Source organism: Corvus moneduloides, chromosome 7, assembly GCF_009650955.1.
Source record: "Corvus moneduloides isolate bCorMon1 chromosome 7, bCorMon1.pri, whole genome shotgun sequence".
Classification (NCBI taxonomy): domain Eukaryota; kingdom Metazoa; phylum Chordata; class Aves; order Passeriformes; family Corvidae; genus Corvus; species Corvus moneduloides.
In genome coordinates, this window is record NC_045482.1 from 12,482,176 (window position 1) to 12,501,437 (window position 19,262).

The 19,262-nt window shown below is 38.5% G+C and overlaps 1 protein-coding gene across 2 annotated transcripts in view; it reads left to right on the forward strand.

The window, feature by feature from the left end:
• BMPR2 (bone morphogenetic protein receptor type 2) overlaps positions 1 to 19,262 on the forward strand; it is a 108,181-nt gene that overhangs the window by 38,405 nt on the left and 50,514 nt on the right. For both annotated transcript variants that reach the window (XM_032115288.1, XM_032115287.1), the window contains exons 2-3: positions 15,012 to 15,185; positions 16,460 to 16,639. In XM_032115288.1, the coding sequence (XP_031971179.1) occupies positions 15,012 to 15,185; positions 16,460 to 16,639 (354 nt within the window). The remainder of the gene's footprint in view (positions 1 to 15,011; positions 15,186 to 16,459; positions 16,640 to 19,262) is intronic.

Consider the following 19,262-nt stretch of genomic DNA (forward strand, 5'->3'; position numbering starts at 1 on the left):
TTGTTGGGATCTTCTTCACTTTAATTTCTGTTAGTGTCTTCTGGTCCCTGAATAATACGGTGACTGGGTAACATTAAACCCCACATCAATCGAAGTATTTCCTGTTTTCTCATCCTCGTTGTCCTCAATGATGTGCAACTGTGATTTAGAAAAAAACCAACGTGTAATGGAAAATACAGCTTTTAAAAATAAAGACGACAAAGGCAGTGCGGATGAACTTGTGTTTAGACCTTCTTAGACATCTTTACTTGGATGAAGGGATAGGGAGGCGGATTTCAAGAGATTTTATGTAAGAGTGAAAAAGGCTTGCAAACCTTAGAGGTTTACTGTTCAATATTATGAGATAGAGACAGGAAGCAAGATTTGGAGAGTAAGCACGTTGTAAACAAAGAAGCTGAGGATAAAACTATGGTAAGCTGCTTTTCTTTAACTACTCTGCCTTGTTCAGACAGAGCATTTAAAAACTGTAAATGGCTGTTGTTTCATCTCATCTCCTACACAGGATGTTCAAAGACCTTTAAATCCCCAGAAGGTGACGGAGAAAAGACAAACTAGAGAAGAAGCAAGTAGGAAGGCATAATCTATTTAATCTAGAAGATTTCTGGAAAGCTGTGCTTTGAATAACTGGTGCATATTTACACTTCTGTGGTTTCCCCTAGGCAGCCTGTCCTCTCTGACTTTGGCTTCCTCTTCTGAGATACAGAAGCTATATCAATAGCTAGATAACTGTGATCAGGATGATCCTGTTTTTCTCCCCGTACAGGAATCTTAGGATTTAATATATAATTTCAAATTACATAGGCTGAAGCCAGCGTTAGTCAAAGTAAACCATATGCAGCAAAAAGAATGCCATGTCCATACTTCTGATAGAAATACACAGCTCTACTCTGCTAACATTATTTCTTTTACCAACTACCTGAGGGATGAAGTAAGTTGGTTGCTATTGTTACCAGAAAATAAAAGACTTTTTTTTTTTTTTTTTTTTTTTTTTTTTTTTTTTTTTTTTTTTTTAGCAACGCTGTAAACACATCAGTATCTTTTTATATATGCTGAGTTCTGCTGTTTTCCTGTCTGGTAGTAGCTCAGTCTCCACTAAGAACCATAATTCTTTCTCTTGGCCCTAGGGAGGGAAAAGTATTTTTTTTCTCCTTCCATGATTTTATTCTAACATGTATAAGGTAATAAGGTCTCATGATAAGATGAATTTTGGCATTGGTTTAGTCTGTAGTGAGATTGGGGGAAAAGATTGAAAAGTCAAATCTTCGCTGCGTGGCATCCTTAGCTCTGAATGGCAGTGTTTATTAAGCCTCCTCTTCTTCATTTTGTCAGGTTTTACTGTAAATGTAGTTTATAACAAGATTTTCTAAAAGCTCATGCAATTCATATTACATAAGTTCCCTTTTTATGTATAATAAATAAAATAATGAGTTATTATCACATTATCCTGCTATACCTTTCTCTCTGGCAACAATGGAGTATTGCTGAAAGCACTTTCCAAGTAAGCTAGCTGTCTACAGTCTATGATAATCAGCTGTAATGGCACATAGGCAGCTGGTTTGCTAATCCTTTGATTGCAGTATTAGTTTGTCTCAGAGATTCTGAAAACCTGTCTGATCCTGTAAATGTGTTTAGTGAATATTGTAGAATGAATTATATCTTGCCTTAAGACTCTAAAACACACATTCAGGTTATGAGTTGTGTATGTTCTGGGTTTTTCCCTTTTCTGATAACTATGTTTGTATTTAAAGGGGAAAAAGAAAAAGGCATGTCTGTCCTAAAACTGCTTAGCAAAATACTGAACTTAAATTCATTTAACACTGGAAGGATTTGTATTTTAATCACTAGCAATTGTCCTTATCTGGCTTATCACCCTGTCAAGTAATTTGGGCTCAGATCAGGATCACTTATTTACAGAGAGATTGCAAGTAAATTTTCCTTTATACAAATCTGTTAAAAAGAATAGAAAACCTACTTTGTAAGTACATATGGATTATGTAAAATATGCAGTATTCTGTACAACCGTGTATTTTTTATAAGGAAACATAACTTAATGCGTGTGCAAACATGAGTATTTTTCAGTGTTACACTTGAATTTTCATAAATTAGAGCCAGTTTGCTAGGAAATAAGTACATGAGTTAACAAACCTGATCTGAATTTACTTAAAGCTGCTATTTAAATGTTTGCCGCAAGTTATATTGCTTTCTAATGTTTCTAGTTCAAATTAAAGAGAAAAATTTATCAGTTCATAGAATCATAGGATTGTTAAGGTTGGAAAAGGCCTCTAAGATGAATAAGTCTAACCATTAACCCAGTATCTCCATGTTCACCACTGAACTATGTCCGCAGTCATAACTGAAAATGTTCTCAGTACTGGCTAACAAAGTGTTTGATCATAGTTTTATTTCAAAAGACACCAAATCAACTAAGTAATATTTGTTCAATGTCCCTGTAATAAATGTATATAACACCTTGTGGTGTTGAAAGACTAAAGTCTTTCAAAAAAAGTGAAAACATAGAGGAAACCACCTCTTTACTGGTAAATTCTGCCATTGTAAAGGCTCTACGCTTTTGCGGTTTTTTTGGTTGTCATTATGAGATTTGGTGTTGTTCCTTCCTTACTAGTCCCAAATGCCAAGATGCTGTTTGTGCTTATTTCCTGCCCTTTAAGTAGGTCTGAATCAGAAAAGGTTCAAACTCTCCTGGACTGAAATGCAGATCTTGTCTGTGTCTGTGGTAGCGAGCTGCAGTGTGTGTGGGGAAGCCCCCGCACAGTCTGGCTCTGTCCTCACCCCTGCAGCAGCTGGTTGGTGGGTTAGACTGGCTTGTGACCTGAAGAACCTGATGTGTTCTGCTCACACTACTGCTGTGTCTTGTGAGATCTTTTAGCCTGTGCTGCCTGAGGTATATATATAGGGTGAGGAGTTCAGATGGTGTTTTGAACATAGCTCCAGCCATCATTCTCAGGTGTGCAATGCAAAATGTTAAGCAAGTTGATCACAGTCTTTTCCTTGAGTGTCTATTTTGGGAGTGCCCTTTTCCATGTTTCCTGTCATTAGCGTCAACAAAGATAACTAAAAACAATCTTCTTCTGTTTAAAATGTTTTGGTTTTTGTTTCCTTGTCCCCAGAAGTTTGTTTCCTTGGTGTGACGTACTGTACTTGAGTACGTGAAAGCCAGTCCTTGAAACAAGTGTGTTCAGTAATCTGGGCTTGTCTGCATGTACCAACCATGCCCTTTTTAACTGCCTAAGTGTAGAGATCAGAAGTTAATGAAGAGCTTGTCTTGACTAGACACTGATTTTCTTCTGACTATACAAAGTCTGCAAAAGTTTGCCTGTATCACCTTCCTAGCCAGTGAAGTTGGTTTTGGTACAGCAAAGATTTAAATGGAAAAGAATAAATGCATAAAGAAAATGTATGAGTTGATTTTAAATAGTTCAGCGCTGTGCCCATAAATTTCTTAACAATTTAAGCACCGTGACATCAAGAAATACATGAACAGTGACCTCTGTTCGATGGGCTGATAACCTTGAAGTCTTAACAGAAGCAAAAGTCAATATTTTCTGGTTTTGACCAGTTCAACAAACACCATAAATACCTTTAGCTGACAATTCTTTCCATTCCTGCTCTCAGTTAAGGAACACAGAGTAGGAGTGTTTGAAGTAGGTCCCAAGTTCCTGTAGCAGCCCACAATCTCTTATTGGACCTTGATAATAGTCTGTCCTCTGCGTGAGTTGGGTTTCACCTTGCACTGGCCGTGTTAAGGTGCCTGGGGAGCTGTCATGTTGACCATGCTCTTGACTCAAGATAACAATGGTTTGTGGGGTATTCTGTGGCATACTAATAAATGTCTTGAAGAAAAAGACTCGTGATGTTTTTGAGCTTAAACATATATTCTGTGAGGAGTTCTGGAAAGGTGAGAAGCTTCATACCCTCATAAAGCATGTCAGGGGAGAAGCTAGTTTCTGCCTTTTGCTGCTCTTGTCATTTTCTTCAGCGTTTAAGATTTCAAAGCCAAATAGATTATGCTTCTGTCTGAGGGCAAAATATGATTATGATTCTGGAGCTAAATTTCTTTATGGCTTCAGGTCACAGAGTGTTTGCCAGTTCTCAAATGTTTCAGCATATTGCCAGTAGTGTAAGCTTCCTAAAAATGTTTGTAGGAAAAATTTTTGTAATATGCTGTAAGAGTACTATCTTTCTCCAGATGTAAGCTACTGAAAAGTCCTCCAGAAAGTGTTTCAGTAATATCTGCAGTAAAAATGGCATCCCTGCTAGGTAGAAAAGTGAGTGAGATGTGTTAGGGGATTACCAAGTAGCAGATCTTTTTTAGAGGGAATGTAAAACAGACTCTGAAATAAGCAATTTTGCTGTGGGAAGTCTGTTACATCTGAGTTTGGGGGATAAATACCACATCATTAGTTTGCTTTACTGTTGCTTTTGCTGCAGAGTTTCCTGTGTTATTCCATGCAGATACTTTACTTTGACAGCCCAGATAAACAAAAGCCAGACACTCATACCCAGAAAAAAAATCCCTGAACTCCAGTCTAGGGCAAAGATAAAGAATTCAGGCTTTTTCAGTTCCATGAATAGGCACTGGCCACTGGAAAAGATTATGTGTGACTAAGGCTGTGGTGATTTCTATTCTGACATAATTGCTAAACAGTAACATGAACTTACTTATTTTTTCTTTGAATGGAGACACAGTCATTTAGGAAGTGAAAAATGTATAAAAAAATAATTGGAAAAAGGCTAGACTTGTTTAAATCCTGTAATTTAGTCACTCTTTCAGACTAAATGTAGACTGGGATTTTTCCAGGAGACCTTGAGAAGCTGGATGTCTAAAATCCTGCCGAGTCAGTGAAGGCCAGCTACTTCCTTCCCTGTGCTTTTCCAGAAATCTGAGTTTAAATGGCCTTTACTGTGCGTTGGATTAATTCTTAAATAAAGTGGAAGGTATACATTAAAGATGGCTTGCAAAATACTTTTTGTTGAAAATTTTTCTTTTGCTCTACATTGTGAGTCCATGAGTAGATTCTCTCTGAGCTGATTCAACTGTGTATAAAGACTGGAATTCCTGTTTGCTCATGGCATAAAATAAGCAATTGTTTCATCTTGAGACAAGAAGACGGTGCAAACCAGTTAATGTGATTTGAAGCCACTGGGATGCTTTTTGCTATGTGAATCCTTACAGAAAATCGTCATCTTCAACTTTATTTGGAAGCTCTAAGATTATTTTAAAATAAGACAAGCATTTGGAGTTGAGGGTAGGTTTTTTTTATGCTCTGTCCTCCACTAATGTGTTTAGATTAGATTTTCCCTTACGTGAGTGTCAAACATATTCTATGATTTGACACTTTTATGGTATTTAATGGTTTAATCATGTTTTATGCTAATTTGCTTCTACTTTCAAGTATTTGAGCTTAACAGCTTTTTCAGAAGACTTTTTGAACGTGCTTGGACCCTTGCGTTTTCATATAGAGCACACTGACTGGATTTTGCTTTAATATGAAATGCAAAGTTTTTGAAAATGGCCCTAAGAAGTCTGATGACAAAGATGAGTATTTTAAAGCTTAACAAAGTGAATGCTAAAATGCCATGACATTTTACTATTTTTACAACACCAAGAAACCTGCTGCAGTCTCTTGCTGTAAAGCCTTTAACTGTTTCTTAAGTGCCAAGTTGTGTGATAAAATGTCATCAGTCCTGTGTAATCACTGAACTAAGATACTGTTACAGTTTTTTTTAACATACCAGAGGGGTTTTTTTGCAGCTAGCAGGTGATATATTTAGGAATTTCATATTGGTCAGATTGATAACCTTTTTCCACTACCTTTTTGTTATGTGTCTTTTGTTTTAATTCTGTCTTGTTAAAAATCAGTGGGAGTTTAGCAGAGGGGGACGTAGATGGGAGTAAGAAACCTGCTCAACTAGACAGATTTATGTAATAAAAAGAAATGTCCTAACTGTGTACCTGCTGAACACAGCTGTACAACAATGTTAAGGAAAATGCCAAATCACTGTGAGAGGTAGTTCTTTTTCTTGTTTAGTTGTATACATTGTGGAGGAGATACTGTAAGGTGGGAGAAGCTCTGATTAGTGGCCCCAGTAAAGGTAGTCAGAGGTCAACTTGTTATGGCCATAGTTGAGACTTCAGGACACTTGGGTTTAATTCTGCAGTTTGTCCTTCTCTGACCCTGGCTGAGTCAATATCCTTATTACAGATTCAGCTCAAATCTCTTCCCCTATCAGCTGAAAAATGCTCAGCCTCTTGATGTAAAGCAGTATTAACTGTTCAAATTCACTTGACATTCTTGAATTTTGACCCAAAACACAGGTGTTGCTAGCTTTCTTGCCACTGTGTCTTGTGCTCATACTAGATGGATAAAATTTTGCATCTATGGTAATGTCTGGTTCGGGTGAGGTTTGCACTGCAAGGTGGTCTGGTGGTCCTCAGAAACATTTAGAAGGTTGTAGAAATGAGGCAATGACACGGTTTATTGGCAGTAAGCTCAGGTATTTTTTCATAAAATCTGGCAGTGTTTGGCAACTACATAATTTGTCAGCTGCTAGCAATAAATCTCTGCCATCCTGGTTCTTTGCTGCATGGCTTCTCTTGCGTAAGCTGGGTTCTTCTAAGGCAACACTTCCTTTGAGAGTAAATTTGGGTAAAAGGAGAACAAGGCCTTCAGTACAGAATTTGAGTTGATGATTTACTTTTTGGCCTCTCCATACATCTCTATTTACATTAATTCCAGCTAGTGAAATTCCTGGTATGGTGGAAGCATCTGGGCAGAGGTGTATAATACTAATGTAAGGCTGCAAGAGGGCCATGTGTTGGTAGCCAGGGGCAGTGAGGCTGTGCCAGGAGGGTCAGCTGGTCCTAGGTGGGGCCCAGTGGAAGCCATAGACTATGTACCAAAGCAGTCTGAGGCAACAATGCCTGAGTGGGAAGCAAAGTGTGAACCCGGTGCACAGCATGGCTCGATACAGCTGCCATGTAATCTGGCTCTGTTGCACTTATTTAGTGCTAGCAGACTGCTGATTCTTCAGAATGAAGCTGAAACACCAAGATACCCAAGGACTGTTGAAGAAAACAGGAAAAGGCTGATGTCTCCATCAGTGCTGGTAGCCTTGATCAACCCACAACACTGTGTTAGAAAGTGAGCAAGGAAAGAAAACAGATTTCAAATTTATTTACTTGCTTGAAGGCTAGATTGAGGAGAAGGAAAGATCACGTATATCCATGTACAGAAGAAAGACACTTGAATTTTCTAGTCTGTTTGGAGGGCAAAGGACCTTGTAATGAACAGAAGTTATTTTGTCATCTGCCTGTGCAGTCAATCACTTCAAAATGAGTATCAGTACTAGCATTCATTTTAGTTCTGGCACTACTTCTCACTTTTGGCACTTCTTGGCTCTATGTAATTGCCAGAATTTGAAACTGTGATCTTAGTCATCAAAAGCTGACAAAACCAAACTAATTTTCATCAATGAAGGCTAAGGACATGCAGTATTGTGAACAGATTATTCCAGATTTTAACACTGAGTATAAACTGTAAAGGGTTTATTGTCAAAATATATTTACAGTATATCTTGAGGTACATATTATGTCCTGTAAAATAGTTAATGATTGTGATGGTCTTTATTTCCCCTCTTTTTCTTAGGAGGAGAGGAAAATATCTAACTGTACCACAGATGTAAATTTCTGAAGCATTTTTCTTTACTTTCCTGCCTCCTTCCTAGAAGTTCTGCTGTATTCTCTTGTGCAAATTTCCATTATTTCATCTTCATGTCTTTAAAATATTAGTCCAGTGCTTGTGTTTTGGAGCCCGTCTGGAGGACTACTGATATGGAAGTTTGCTGTAAAGCAATAGGCTGTGCAGCCTGCCCGACTAAACATTCCCTGGCTTTGTGTTACACTGGGCTGCTCCTGACCTCTTGCTCAGAAAGTCTCCAGGCCATTTCGGGTTGGTTTAGACTTTCATGCCCTCATGCCTAATCCTTAGGCAGACAATTTATTTGTTTTTGTGACCACTCAGTGCAGATCCCTGCTGTGCAGTTGGTCAAAAATGCTACAAAGCAGAATACTGGAAGTGTAAATACATGGAAGATTATCAGTAGTTTAGCTTTTTTTCCTCCTACTCTAAGTTGGTATTGAGGGTGGTCTGTCTGGAGAAGCATGACTTCCTTCAAAAGACATCTGCTTATGATATATTTTAATGTAAGTGGATACACATTTAGAAATATTTGTAATTAAAGCCTCTGAGGAGAAAAATATAAGAAGAGCAACATTAGAATTTTTGCTAAATGATGATTTTTTCGAGATTCTGTTTCTCTGTACATCACACCAGAATTCAGCTATCAGTATTTGAAAATACACACTCAAAGGAGCCTCCTGATGTACACCTTCCTTATAATAGCATGTGTCTTCATAATGCAAACTATCTCATAACCCTGTCTCAAGGGCAATGATGTTTCCCCCTATTGTGCAAATAAAAGAACTCCACAGAAAGCTGACAGGGCCAAAATGAAACAGGTTTTGTGTCTATGGCTGTTCTGATGAAAATCTCACTAATTGAAAGGACAAATTACAGAAAAAACGCCAGTCTTTGAAAATAAATCTGTTGCAGCGTACTGAGATTCCCAGTTGAATGTGTGGTGGCTTGTATTTAAAGAAATCCCTTTACAGGCAAACGAATGCTTGGAAACCTTCTTAATTTTTTGCCTTTTTTTTCAAGTCGTCACCTCTATGGACTTAAAGGCAGCTGGTGTAATTTACCAGCATGGTACCCCTGTGTGTGGTCTGTGATGCCAGCAGGTCTGTTCTTGTCGATTGCATGCAGGTTTGTCTTCAGACTTATCTCAGATTCTTGTATTTGTGACTGTTGAGTCACAAAATGTTTTGCCTGGCATTAATCATAAAGTGGCAAGTGGTTTATTTATTTGTCTTTAATCCCAATGATTAGACCATGGAGTAGCATTCAATTAACATTTGAGTCTTTTGTTTTCTTCTTTTCCCCCTCACTTTTCACTTGATGTGAATTCTATGTACTGCATTGAATAGATGCAAGGTCAGGAAGCATCAGTTAAGGACTAATGGAGCTGACTTCCGATGCTATTAGTGAAAACATGACTCATGTTCTAAGGATTTGCAGTTGGATTCCTGTAACTTTTGGTATTTCTCTTTTATTGTTTTCAGTAGTTGTTTTCCTAGAACACACAGTGATCGTGAAGGAATTACTATATTAAAAACAATAGCGACATACTCATTTGTTTAAACTCATCCTAGTATGGATAAATTGGGTATTAGCCACATACAGCATTTCTGACACAGTAGATGCACTTGATGCACTTACAATTTTCTTCTGATCTTTGCTGTTCAGAAATACCTTTAGTGAGGGAGAAAAGGCAAATATTCAAATAGTAAACATCTCAGGGTGTTTTTGTAGTGAACAGACAGAATTATCTGAAGAGCCCTTATCAGTGTGAATCAGTTCTCTGTTTCTGAGCAGCTGGAAATAGCAGCATGATTACAGGGAGAAAATAGTGAAAATATCTATATAGCATTTTTCCCGTGATAATGTTCAGATTTTTTTTTGTTGATGGTAGAACTGAGTAATTCTAAGCTGGTAAATCACATAAAAACCTGAGCCATATGCCAAAAGGAAATTCCTGAAGCCCTGATCCTCTTTCTTGAGGCTGTATAGTGGCATGGGGATGAACTCTATGCCCCCAGAGCACTGTGGCAGTAAGTGTGAGCCACAGGATGGACTTGGGAAACTACGGACAATTCCCAGTTCCTTTGTGATTTAAGGAAAGTAGTTTAATGTAGTCTGTTTATCTGTTCTCCTCTTGGAATAGGACAATAAGTTTCACAATCTGATTCAAGTGAAGTCTGTTACAAGTGCGTGTGATGATCAGACTCACCGGTAGTGGCAGCCGAGCAGGAAAGCTGAGAACATCTACTGTTTCTTAGATGACTGCTTGGAGCACCCATATTCAATTCTAATGCCACTCATGTTCATTTCTGAAACTATACAGAAGTGCATTTTGTATAAATAGAGGTGTAAAATGGGACTGGAGAGCAACAGAACTCATTTTGAGGTTTGGTTTCTTTTCTGGTTTATGATGGGGAATTGAAGAGCTTGCTGTGCTCTTGTTGGTTTTTCCCTTGGTAGAACTTCTGGGAATGGTGCCTTCCCCTCTTGTCTTTGTTAGAAATCTCTGCAGGATGAGAGAACAGAAGCTTGAGTTAATTTTATTAGTTCTATTGAATTATTTTGACATAGTTTGTCTGGTACACAAATACAGGAGGAATGGAAAATTGACATTTCATTATAAATCATTCATAATTTGTTGTTTAAGTTTTACTTTTTGACCTCCTCAGTGTCAGCCTATCTGTTGCTCCTAAAGTTGTCTGCAGTAGCAAGTTTTTCAGTGGTGTATGACATGTAGGCATTCAGTTGCCATTTATTTGTTTCAAAATCTCTCATGCTCTTTCATTAAAGGGTTAATTAGAAAAGATCTGAATGTCTAATGAGTTCTATGTGATGAACAAACAGAGTTTATTATGAAATTTGCCTTATAAAGGTAAATTCAGGGTTTTAAAGGATGACTTCAGCCATACAGCAGATGTCCTGTGAAACCTGTGCTGCCACTTACTTTGGTGCGAAGTCTTGGTTGGGTTTGTATGCTGGGACATTTCATGTCTGGGCAGATACACTTCATAGCTTGATCTGTAAATGGCTTCTGCATTTTGCTGATTTGAGGATACACTGCTGGTGCATCCTGGGTCTGTGAAATCTCTAAGGCGTTGTACAGTGAACTGCTTATGGATCTGTAGTATCTGGTGAGCACACATGTCTGCAGGGACTTTGCCCTTCATGTTTCTAGCAGGTAGCAAATGAACTGGATATATCAAATAGAGCAGTTCAGGAGCCTTAATCTTCATAGGATAAGTTATTTATTTTAATTGCTCTTGTTGTTTAATGAAGATCTTAACATTAAGGTATTTCCTTGGGTTTGGATCTATATGAGCTGAAGACAAACAAGAGAATCCAGTAGTTGTAGTCTTACCCTATCATCTCGCCTGCCTTGGAGACGAAAAAGAGCAGGTAGCCCAGCTGAGAAATAATTTTTGTGTCCTGTTGCTGCACACTGAGTACTTGGAGACGTGCAAGAATTGCAGAATCATTGAGGTTGAGAGGGACCTCTGAAGGTCATCTTGTCCAACTCCTTGCTGAGGCAAGGTCACCTAGAGCCAGCTGCCTGGGACCATATCCAGATGGTTTTTTAATATCTCCAAGCATGGAGAAGGAGCTTTGGAATTGCTTCCAGCTAAGCTGCTACAGAGAGTGTTAGTAGCTGCCCTCCAACGTTGCAGGTGCACAGCTCCCAAAGGACAGGGAGATTTGTTTCAGCTCTGAATGCTGAATGAACCCTGCATACCTGTTGGCTCCCATGATGACTGAAAACTGACAAACAATGTCATCCATGTGGAACATGTGTAAATCCAAATGAGCAACGGTATTTTACTTTGAAGAGTAAGATTTCTCTTGAAATAGGTCAACTTTTAAAGAGGCACTCCAGAACTTCTGTGTGTTTTTTGTAGTAGTATTTTGTAGTACTTCTTTTGGGCAAGTTTTAAGGCATATAGCATATTCACCTAGGTAGAGACTTCTTTCAAGACCTGACCTAGAAGTACTCCAGTATTAAAAGCTTTTAAACCTGACTAGTTTCCACTGTCTGGAAGAAGGACATCCCAGAGCAGGAATGGACTGAAGTCGTGTACAGTAACTGAAGCAGTTCATCTATTCTTTTGTTCTTCAAGATGGTTTCTGTACATCTGAATGCCCTACCCAATTTTCTTCGGCATTACAACTTCAACAATGAACATAAAGAGGCCATAGAGAAAAATAAAGTAGCTTTTGTTCCATGTCCCCTGTTTTCCAGATGTTCTGTGCCATCAGGGAAGGGGCAGGGGTCAGCAGAGTATTGCAGTGGGTACTGCTCCCACAGGGGCCGTGCTTCTCCAAGTTATAATCGAAGCAGGAATGTGCAGTGATCAGCATGAAAACTCTAGTTGTTGGATGAGTAAACTATTTTTTGTTGGAAAAGTTTCCCACTGAGATCATCTGACATTAAATTGTGTCAAGTTAACTTGTATTTTTATTACGTAGCAAGAAAATTGATAGACACTTAGGTTGCCAGCTCTGTGTGTTGTATTTTCTCGTGCTTGCTCCGTCCTCCCCTCTGCAGGTATTCTTATAGGGCAGTACAATCTTTTTAAATCAGAAAAGCCTTTGGTAGTTACTTTTATTTTCTGTAGTACACGTATGGTTGGACAGCATCTAGCATGACAGTTAACAACTTCTCTTTTTTCGAGTATCTTCTCATATTCTTATTCTTGATCTAAGAGTTTTATAGAAAGATTGAGAGACCTGAAAAATAAGCAGTACAAACTGTCTGAGTCTGTGGAGCACAGACATGATACATACTGTTATGTTTTCTGAGTCCAAGGCAAACTGTAAAGGTTTTGGTTTGTTTTGGTCTTTTTTCTTCTTGTAATTAGTTCATAGGTTAAAAGATTTTTTTTTTTTTTTAACCTATTGAGGTATTATTAAAGTGGACTTTCCTGGAATTACTTTTCTTTTAATAAGGAAACCAGATCTGTGTGACTGTTCCATAAATTCTGTTCTTATAAATTTATTTTTCACAGTAAAGGCAAGTTATGAAAGGGCTTATCTTGCAGCAATTTGAGTACTTTGTAAACAACCACTTCTTGGATGGCCTTAGCCCCACTCACCTATCATATGCAACAGGTTTTAAAAGCTTTGTACTGTCCCTCAGAGCAGATACGTCCCACTTCACAAGGCTGTATACTCCTGTCCCGTTCTGTCTTGAAAACTGTAATTCTGTGATAGTTTTTTATTCTTTGAATTTTCAAAAAGTTAGTCAGATCCAGTTCCCTTATGGCAGTGGGGTCCTGTCCTTTCATACATTGTTTCTTGGCCAGTCCCATGTCATGGAGCAGAGACTGCAGGACAGATGCTTCACGCCTGGCATACTCAGCTGTTCTGAGAATAAAACTACAGCGCGCAACTGGCAAGTTCTGCTGGAGGCAGCATGTGCTGGCTGTTAATGTGTGACCTTTTTGTACTCAGTAACTTGACTAACTCTGCTCATGGAGATTTAAAAAAAAAAATGGATATGAAATATAGGCAACTAACTTTCTGAATATCAAGTAAGTCGCTGCTTCCTAATAAATGTATTTATCATTGCAAAACTGTAGTACTAGATGTAAAGTGTTAATAGTGCACTGACCAGAGTTCAGAGAGGTGGGTGAGCAGTACAGACTGCCAGCCCAGTTCTTGGAGAGTGTGGAGCTGTAAGTGATTGAATTACACTGGCTTAAGAAGTTCCTGTCTCCTTAGCTGAGAGTTTTACCCCCACTGAGCCGACATGAAGCTCAACTGATCACACATGCCCTACCAGACCAGTAGAAAAATCAGCTAAGTTGTGCTATTTTAGTTACTGCTGCCACAGAATAAACTGGGAAACACTGACAGAATGCTGGCCTGAATACTGCAGCAATTTATAGTTGTCTCAGCGTAAAAGAATTACAAATTTTGACTCCTTAATGAATAGTAACACCCTTAAAAGTGAGACACATGTATCCAAGTCTCCTGGTTTTTCTTTTTCTTACCCAGTCACCCGCACTGGTGACACAGTGAAGCAATGTTTTTGCAGTAGGTCTGCCTTGCTAAAACATGGCTTCCTTGGGGCCAGTGCTGAAGAATGATCAAATAAATAAATCATCTGTGAGGAGATATTTTATACAGTACCTTTAATAATTTACAGTTACATATGCTTTAATTTTACTTTAAGTTCAAAATCTGTCTTTCCCAAAAGACCAATCTACTTCATCTTGCATGTTTTTGCTGCCAGTGCTTTGATGGGAGTTGAAGAACTGGATGAAATCTAGTTGTTGAAATATGTAGTACAAATTCTTACTGTGATTGGATATTTGCTGACTTGTACTTCTGAATAGTATCTAAGTGCACATCTAGCTTTCCATGCATTTTATAAAATCAGTACCAGAAGAATGAAAATATTCTAAATAGAGTCATTACAAATGTAGGATTTATTTGTCTTAAACTTGATGTCTTTCTGAAGAATTTGTTGTTTGACTGTTCTTACTCTTCCTAGAGAAAAGATGACAGAGGCAGTTAAAACATTAATGAGTTAGGGTACTACATTTTTGGAGTTTGGCGATGAAATAATTGTGTAAAAATCAGTATACTTTTTGTGGGTGGCTTTGGTTTTGTCTTAATGAAAAAAACCCACAAAAACTTTTTCAGGTAGTAAGGGAGTATTTTTGAACTCTTCTTGTACATTTTATGGTGTTCCTGCTGGGCATTTTGCAGGGAGGCTTTATGTGCTGCATTGCTCCTGTTTACAGGCAGTGTTTCCCAGAGCTGCTGGTCAATAATATGGGTTTTACTCTGTTGTTAGTATTGTTGTGGTTGGTCATTAGTGTAGTCGTGTGAAAGAGCTCAAACCGATCAGCTGCTGAGCAAAAAGCAGTAAGTAGCAGTGCAAAGGCTGAGTAACATGGAGAGAAAAAAGAGATAGGTCAATAGCAGAAAGTGGAAATAACCCTCTGGATTTGGTAGGCACTGAGTTGGATGGCAATCTGAAAAAGATCATCTTGGTTTAGGATCTGGAAACAAGTAGCACATGCGGTCATTGAAGAAAACTGCAAACAGTGTTGTAACTGAGGGTCGAGGACGAGCGATGCAGATGATGGCAGACTATGCAATGAAAGTTTTATTTTGCACCTTTGAACTTCAAACATTGGCACATGCACCTTCTGACATCTGCCAAGGTGTTTTTGCCCTCTGTGTGAAAGAAACGTCAGGATAGACCTCATTTTTATTTCTGACTGTGGGAGCACAGTTTAAAGAATGTATCACTGACAAAAATTATTTTTCTTTCTTTGGCTAAAGCTACACAGAGTGAGGAGCGGCTGTGTGCATTTAAAGACCCATATCAGCAGGACCATGGAATCAGCGAGAGCCGAATCTCCCAGGAGAATGGCACAATTTTGTGCATGAAAGGTAGTACCTGCTATGGGCTTTGGGAAAAAACACGAGAAGGAGACATACATCTTGTAAAACAAGGTATGTAGCACTTTAGTTTTGTTTTGTAGTTCTGCTACTTACTTCACTTCTTTCTGATCTAGGCAGCTGATACAAAGCTACACAGCTGCAAAACTAGACTTCTTGCACATTGTACAAATGCATAATTTTAAACTTCCCATTTAACAATTTTAAATGTGAACAGAAAGTTTGTTAGAAATTAATGACTTCTGAAAGAGACCAAAGACATCAATGCACAATTGAAAGGAAAAGCATTCAAATTTCTTGTTACTTAGGACATCCAGAGGAAGATGGCTTGAATTTCAGTATATGTATTGATGTAATGATAAATTTAACAGTAAGTGTCTTATTAAGTAAAAAGTGTATATTCCTATTGATTGGATGTTTGTTTACAAAGGAACTTGCAGCTATAGTTCACATATCAGTACTGTAATTCATTGCTGTTCTGTGGGGAGAGTGAAGGTAGGAGAGGTGAAGGGCCTTGCTGTTTCTGGAGACATGTTTTGATTACCATTCTCAGGAACTGTGCTCTTTTTTACTTTGATGCAAGTTAATGTAGTATAAGGCTGAATGAAAATGCAGCTGGTATTTACAAACAGCCTGTGGAGTTGTAGTTCATGATTCCTGTTCGATCTGGCAATCTGCTGAAAGGAGCAGTCTGACTGCTCACCTCTGCCCCACTGCTGCCTCTTTCCCTTCCAGGTATTTGTGGATAAATGACATTTAACTGCTGTAGGCCATACTTGGGAAGGAACAGTTGCTGCAGGGACAAAGGGCCTAGTATTAACCAGGCAATAAGTTGTGATCCTGTAGAAAAGTCCAGTGATGTTGACAATGAGGAAGGGCAGAATTTTGAAAATTATGCAAGAAGCATCATACTATAGATGCAGTCTCGTGGCCTAAGGAAGGGACTCAGTCACAATTCATCTAGACTGTGGACTGGTATGGTCTGTGGTATCAGAGAGATGGGGAATGGCATACTTCTTCTGAGAAGGCTCAGGAATTCAGGTTTTATCATATTAAGGCAGCAGCTGGACACCTCTGATGTTGGCCTTCATCCCTGCCCACATTTTCTTCTCCTTGGCTATGGGGAGTTCTAAAAGAAGTTCTTCAGGTTTTGGTTTAAAAGGTGGTAGTAAAGTCAGACAAGCAAATTATGGTAACTGTTTTTACCCCACTCTGTAATGTTTAATTGGGTAATGTCTTGATTTCTGTAGGTGTGTTTATCCAGTCAGTAGAATTAATTTTATGCTTACTTTAAAAAAAAAAAATCTGTAATTTGCTTCTTTTTACAGGTTGTTGGTCTCATATAGGAGACCCCCAGGAGTGTCACTTTGAAGAGTGTATAGTTACAACCACCCCTTCCTTGATTCAGAATGGAACATACCGCTTCTGCTGCTGTAGTACGGACTTGTGTAATGTCAACTTCACAGAAAACTTCCCACCTCCTGACCCTACTGATACAACACCTTACAGTAAGTCATCTCTGTCATTTCATGGTGTAAAGATTTTAGGGAAAGAGCCTTCTTTTGTGGTACTGTTAAATGTGAAATCTGTGACCTTTCTATTTTTATGTCACAGTGATGGGAAACAGAACAGAACTTTCCCTTATGAAGTTAGGAATATTCCACATTGCTCCACAAAGAACGAGCTAAATGCTTACAAGAGGACTATTTGTATAGGCAACTGCTGAATGCAGATTTCTGTTTTCCAAAATGGTCTCTAATCTTGTGTGTTTCGATATTTGGATGCCCAACTTCGTAAGCCTGGGGAGGTATTCAGAAGAATTCATGACTTCTGTTGAAAACAGTCCAATGGTTTCATTAACACCATGGTACCTTTGGAAAGTCTGGCCTGTCTGTTCAGTCATGAATCACAGGTAGTTTTGAGTGGTAGAACCGGTCTTGTATCAGACTGCTGAGATTCTCTCCAACAGTCTCTGAAATCTGACTTCTTTCTTTTGCATATCTCTGGTAAGGGTTAACTCTGACATAATGTTCAAAGAGTACTGGTTTGAGCACTGTTAAGTTTCTGTTAAGTTATTTATTATAAAATCAACCTAACATGTGGATCCAAATCAAGGGATCAGACCCCTTAATGTGTTATGACAGAAACAAGATTGTAACTATCAGGCATGCTGTTATGCTGTGTTCCAAAAGTTAAGAGCCTGTAAAGAAGCTGAGTTAGTGGCCTAATCTAAACATTTGGATAGCCTTTTCTAAATACGAATTGTGAAAGGGAAGTTGAATAAAGTTAGGTATGTAAATGGAGGCACAACTGTTCTGTGTGTCAAGAGTTCTTCATCAATGGAAAGTATTTTGTGAAATGAAGATGTCTAATTGGATAGCATTTACAGCTGTAGAATGCAAAAAGAATAGTTTGCATTTAGGAATGACAGTATTTGAATCAGTTTGAAGATACTGATACTTTAATCACTGGTGCTTTCAAAAATGGCTGTAGGGTCTAGTATTTGTAAGGAAGTTTGATCAAAATGAGGGCTTGGCATGCTAAAAAACAGCAGTCTTTAACCTGGGAAGGATGTACAATATGAATGGGTAGAGAAAGTTGGTGAAACATTGCTGCCTTTTGGTTGACAGTACTGTTTGTAAAACCAATAAACAATCACCATTTGGAATCAGTGTCTCAGCACTGTACAGTGCAGAACAGACTCTGCTTGACTTTGGTAAGAGTCATAAGGTTGGGCTCCCTAAATGTGACTGGAGTTAGTGTTGTGCAGGGAAATTAGACAGGAGGAAAAACAGGTGTAAAGATAATTCCTTGTTCCTTTCTGTCCCCCCAAAACAGGAAGACCAGGCTCCTACAAAATGACTTGTGCTTGTTCTTCTCCAAGGATAAAAATTACAAGCTAAATTAATTCAGTTGCTGAGTGATAAAATCTTCAAATAATTTTAAATGAAATTTTTAATACTGAAAGATCTATCTTGACTTGCAAAGCAAGGGGGGGTGTGTGGAATTAAATCTGTAACACAGTCCTTAATTCACCCAGCTGTAATTGAGTGCTGCAGCGTGCATTTCTACTGACTTAAACTGTTTTGTGTTACTGTGTCACCTTCCATTTTCATAATAGGCAAATTTGGCTTTAGGCATAAGCATAAGCAAAGTAGGTTGCTTCCAAGCACAGTTGTCTGTCTGCTTTGTCTGGGTTAAGAGATGGAGGTGTGGGCCATTCCAGCAGCAAGGATGGCCTCATTTGGCACTCGGGTGTTTTCTTTGTGAGCTTTACCATTGCTGCATCCGACAGAGATGGGGCTGCTCCTGCCTGTTTATCCAGCACACTGGTAGCACCGTGGAGGTACAGGATATTCAAGGAAGCTGGAGGGGTGAAAAAGCAGGGAGGCTGTAACACACAGACCCCTGCAATGTTACTGACCCCATTCCAAGTGGTGGAGTGTTCATGGTCTCTCAGCTTCTTCCAGAACCCATTTTGGTGATGTAAGATTATATTTTGGCACCTCAACATTAAGTACAGAATTCTTGCTTGGCAAAGTTGATTTTTATAGAATTGTTGGGAAGCTTTGTATTAGCTACTAGATACCTTTCTTGGGCACTCTTCCAGCCTTTCTGTTACAGTTGTCAGAATGCTGTAAGGGCATTAGTAGGGTTAGCTGCACAGCCTGTGGGAATCTGTGTTACCATACCTTTTAGATTATTAAACTGAACATATCATAGTTACATGGGAAATCTGCAGAAGGTTATTTCATCTTTTTCACCTGTGAACTGTAAGAGCACTATTTTTCATCTAAATTTTTGATAAATAGTTCTTGAATGGCCCAGAGTAAGGTATGTGACCTCCTAGAACTGTGCTTATGATCCTGGAAATTTTGAAGTGAAGGTGACTAGTGTACAATTATGTGAAGCTTGATGAATTCAGCCAACAATTAACTAAGTATTTGTAAAAGTTTTTCTTCTCATTTCCAGTATAAATACAGAATAAAAAGTTCCTGGAATGACAAGTAGAAATTCAACTCTAGTTGAATGGAATCTGAAGACCTTGCTGATGACCCTAATCAATTTAAAGCTCAATTTTTAAGGAAAATTGCAGTTATTCTTTTAAAGATGTTTCCTTGAAGCTATATT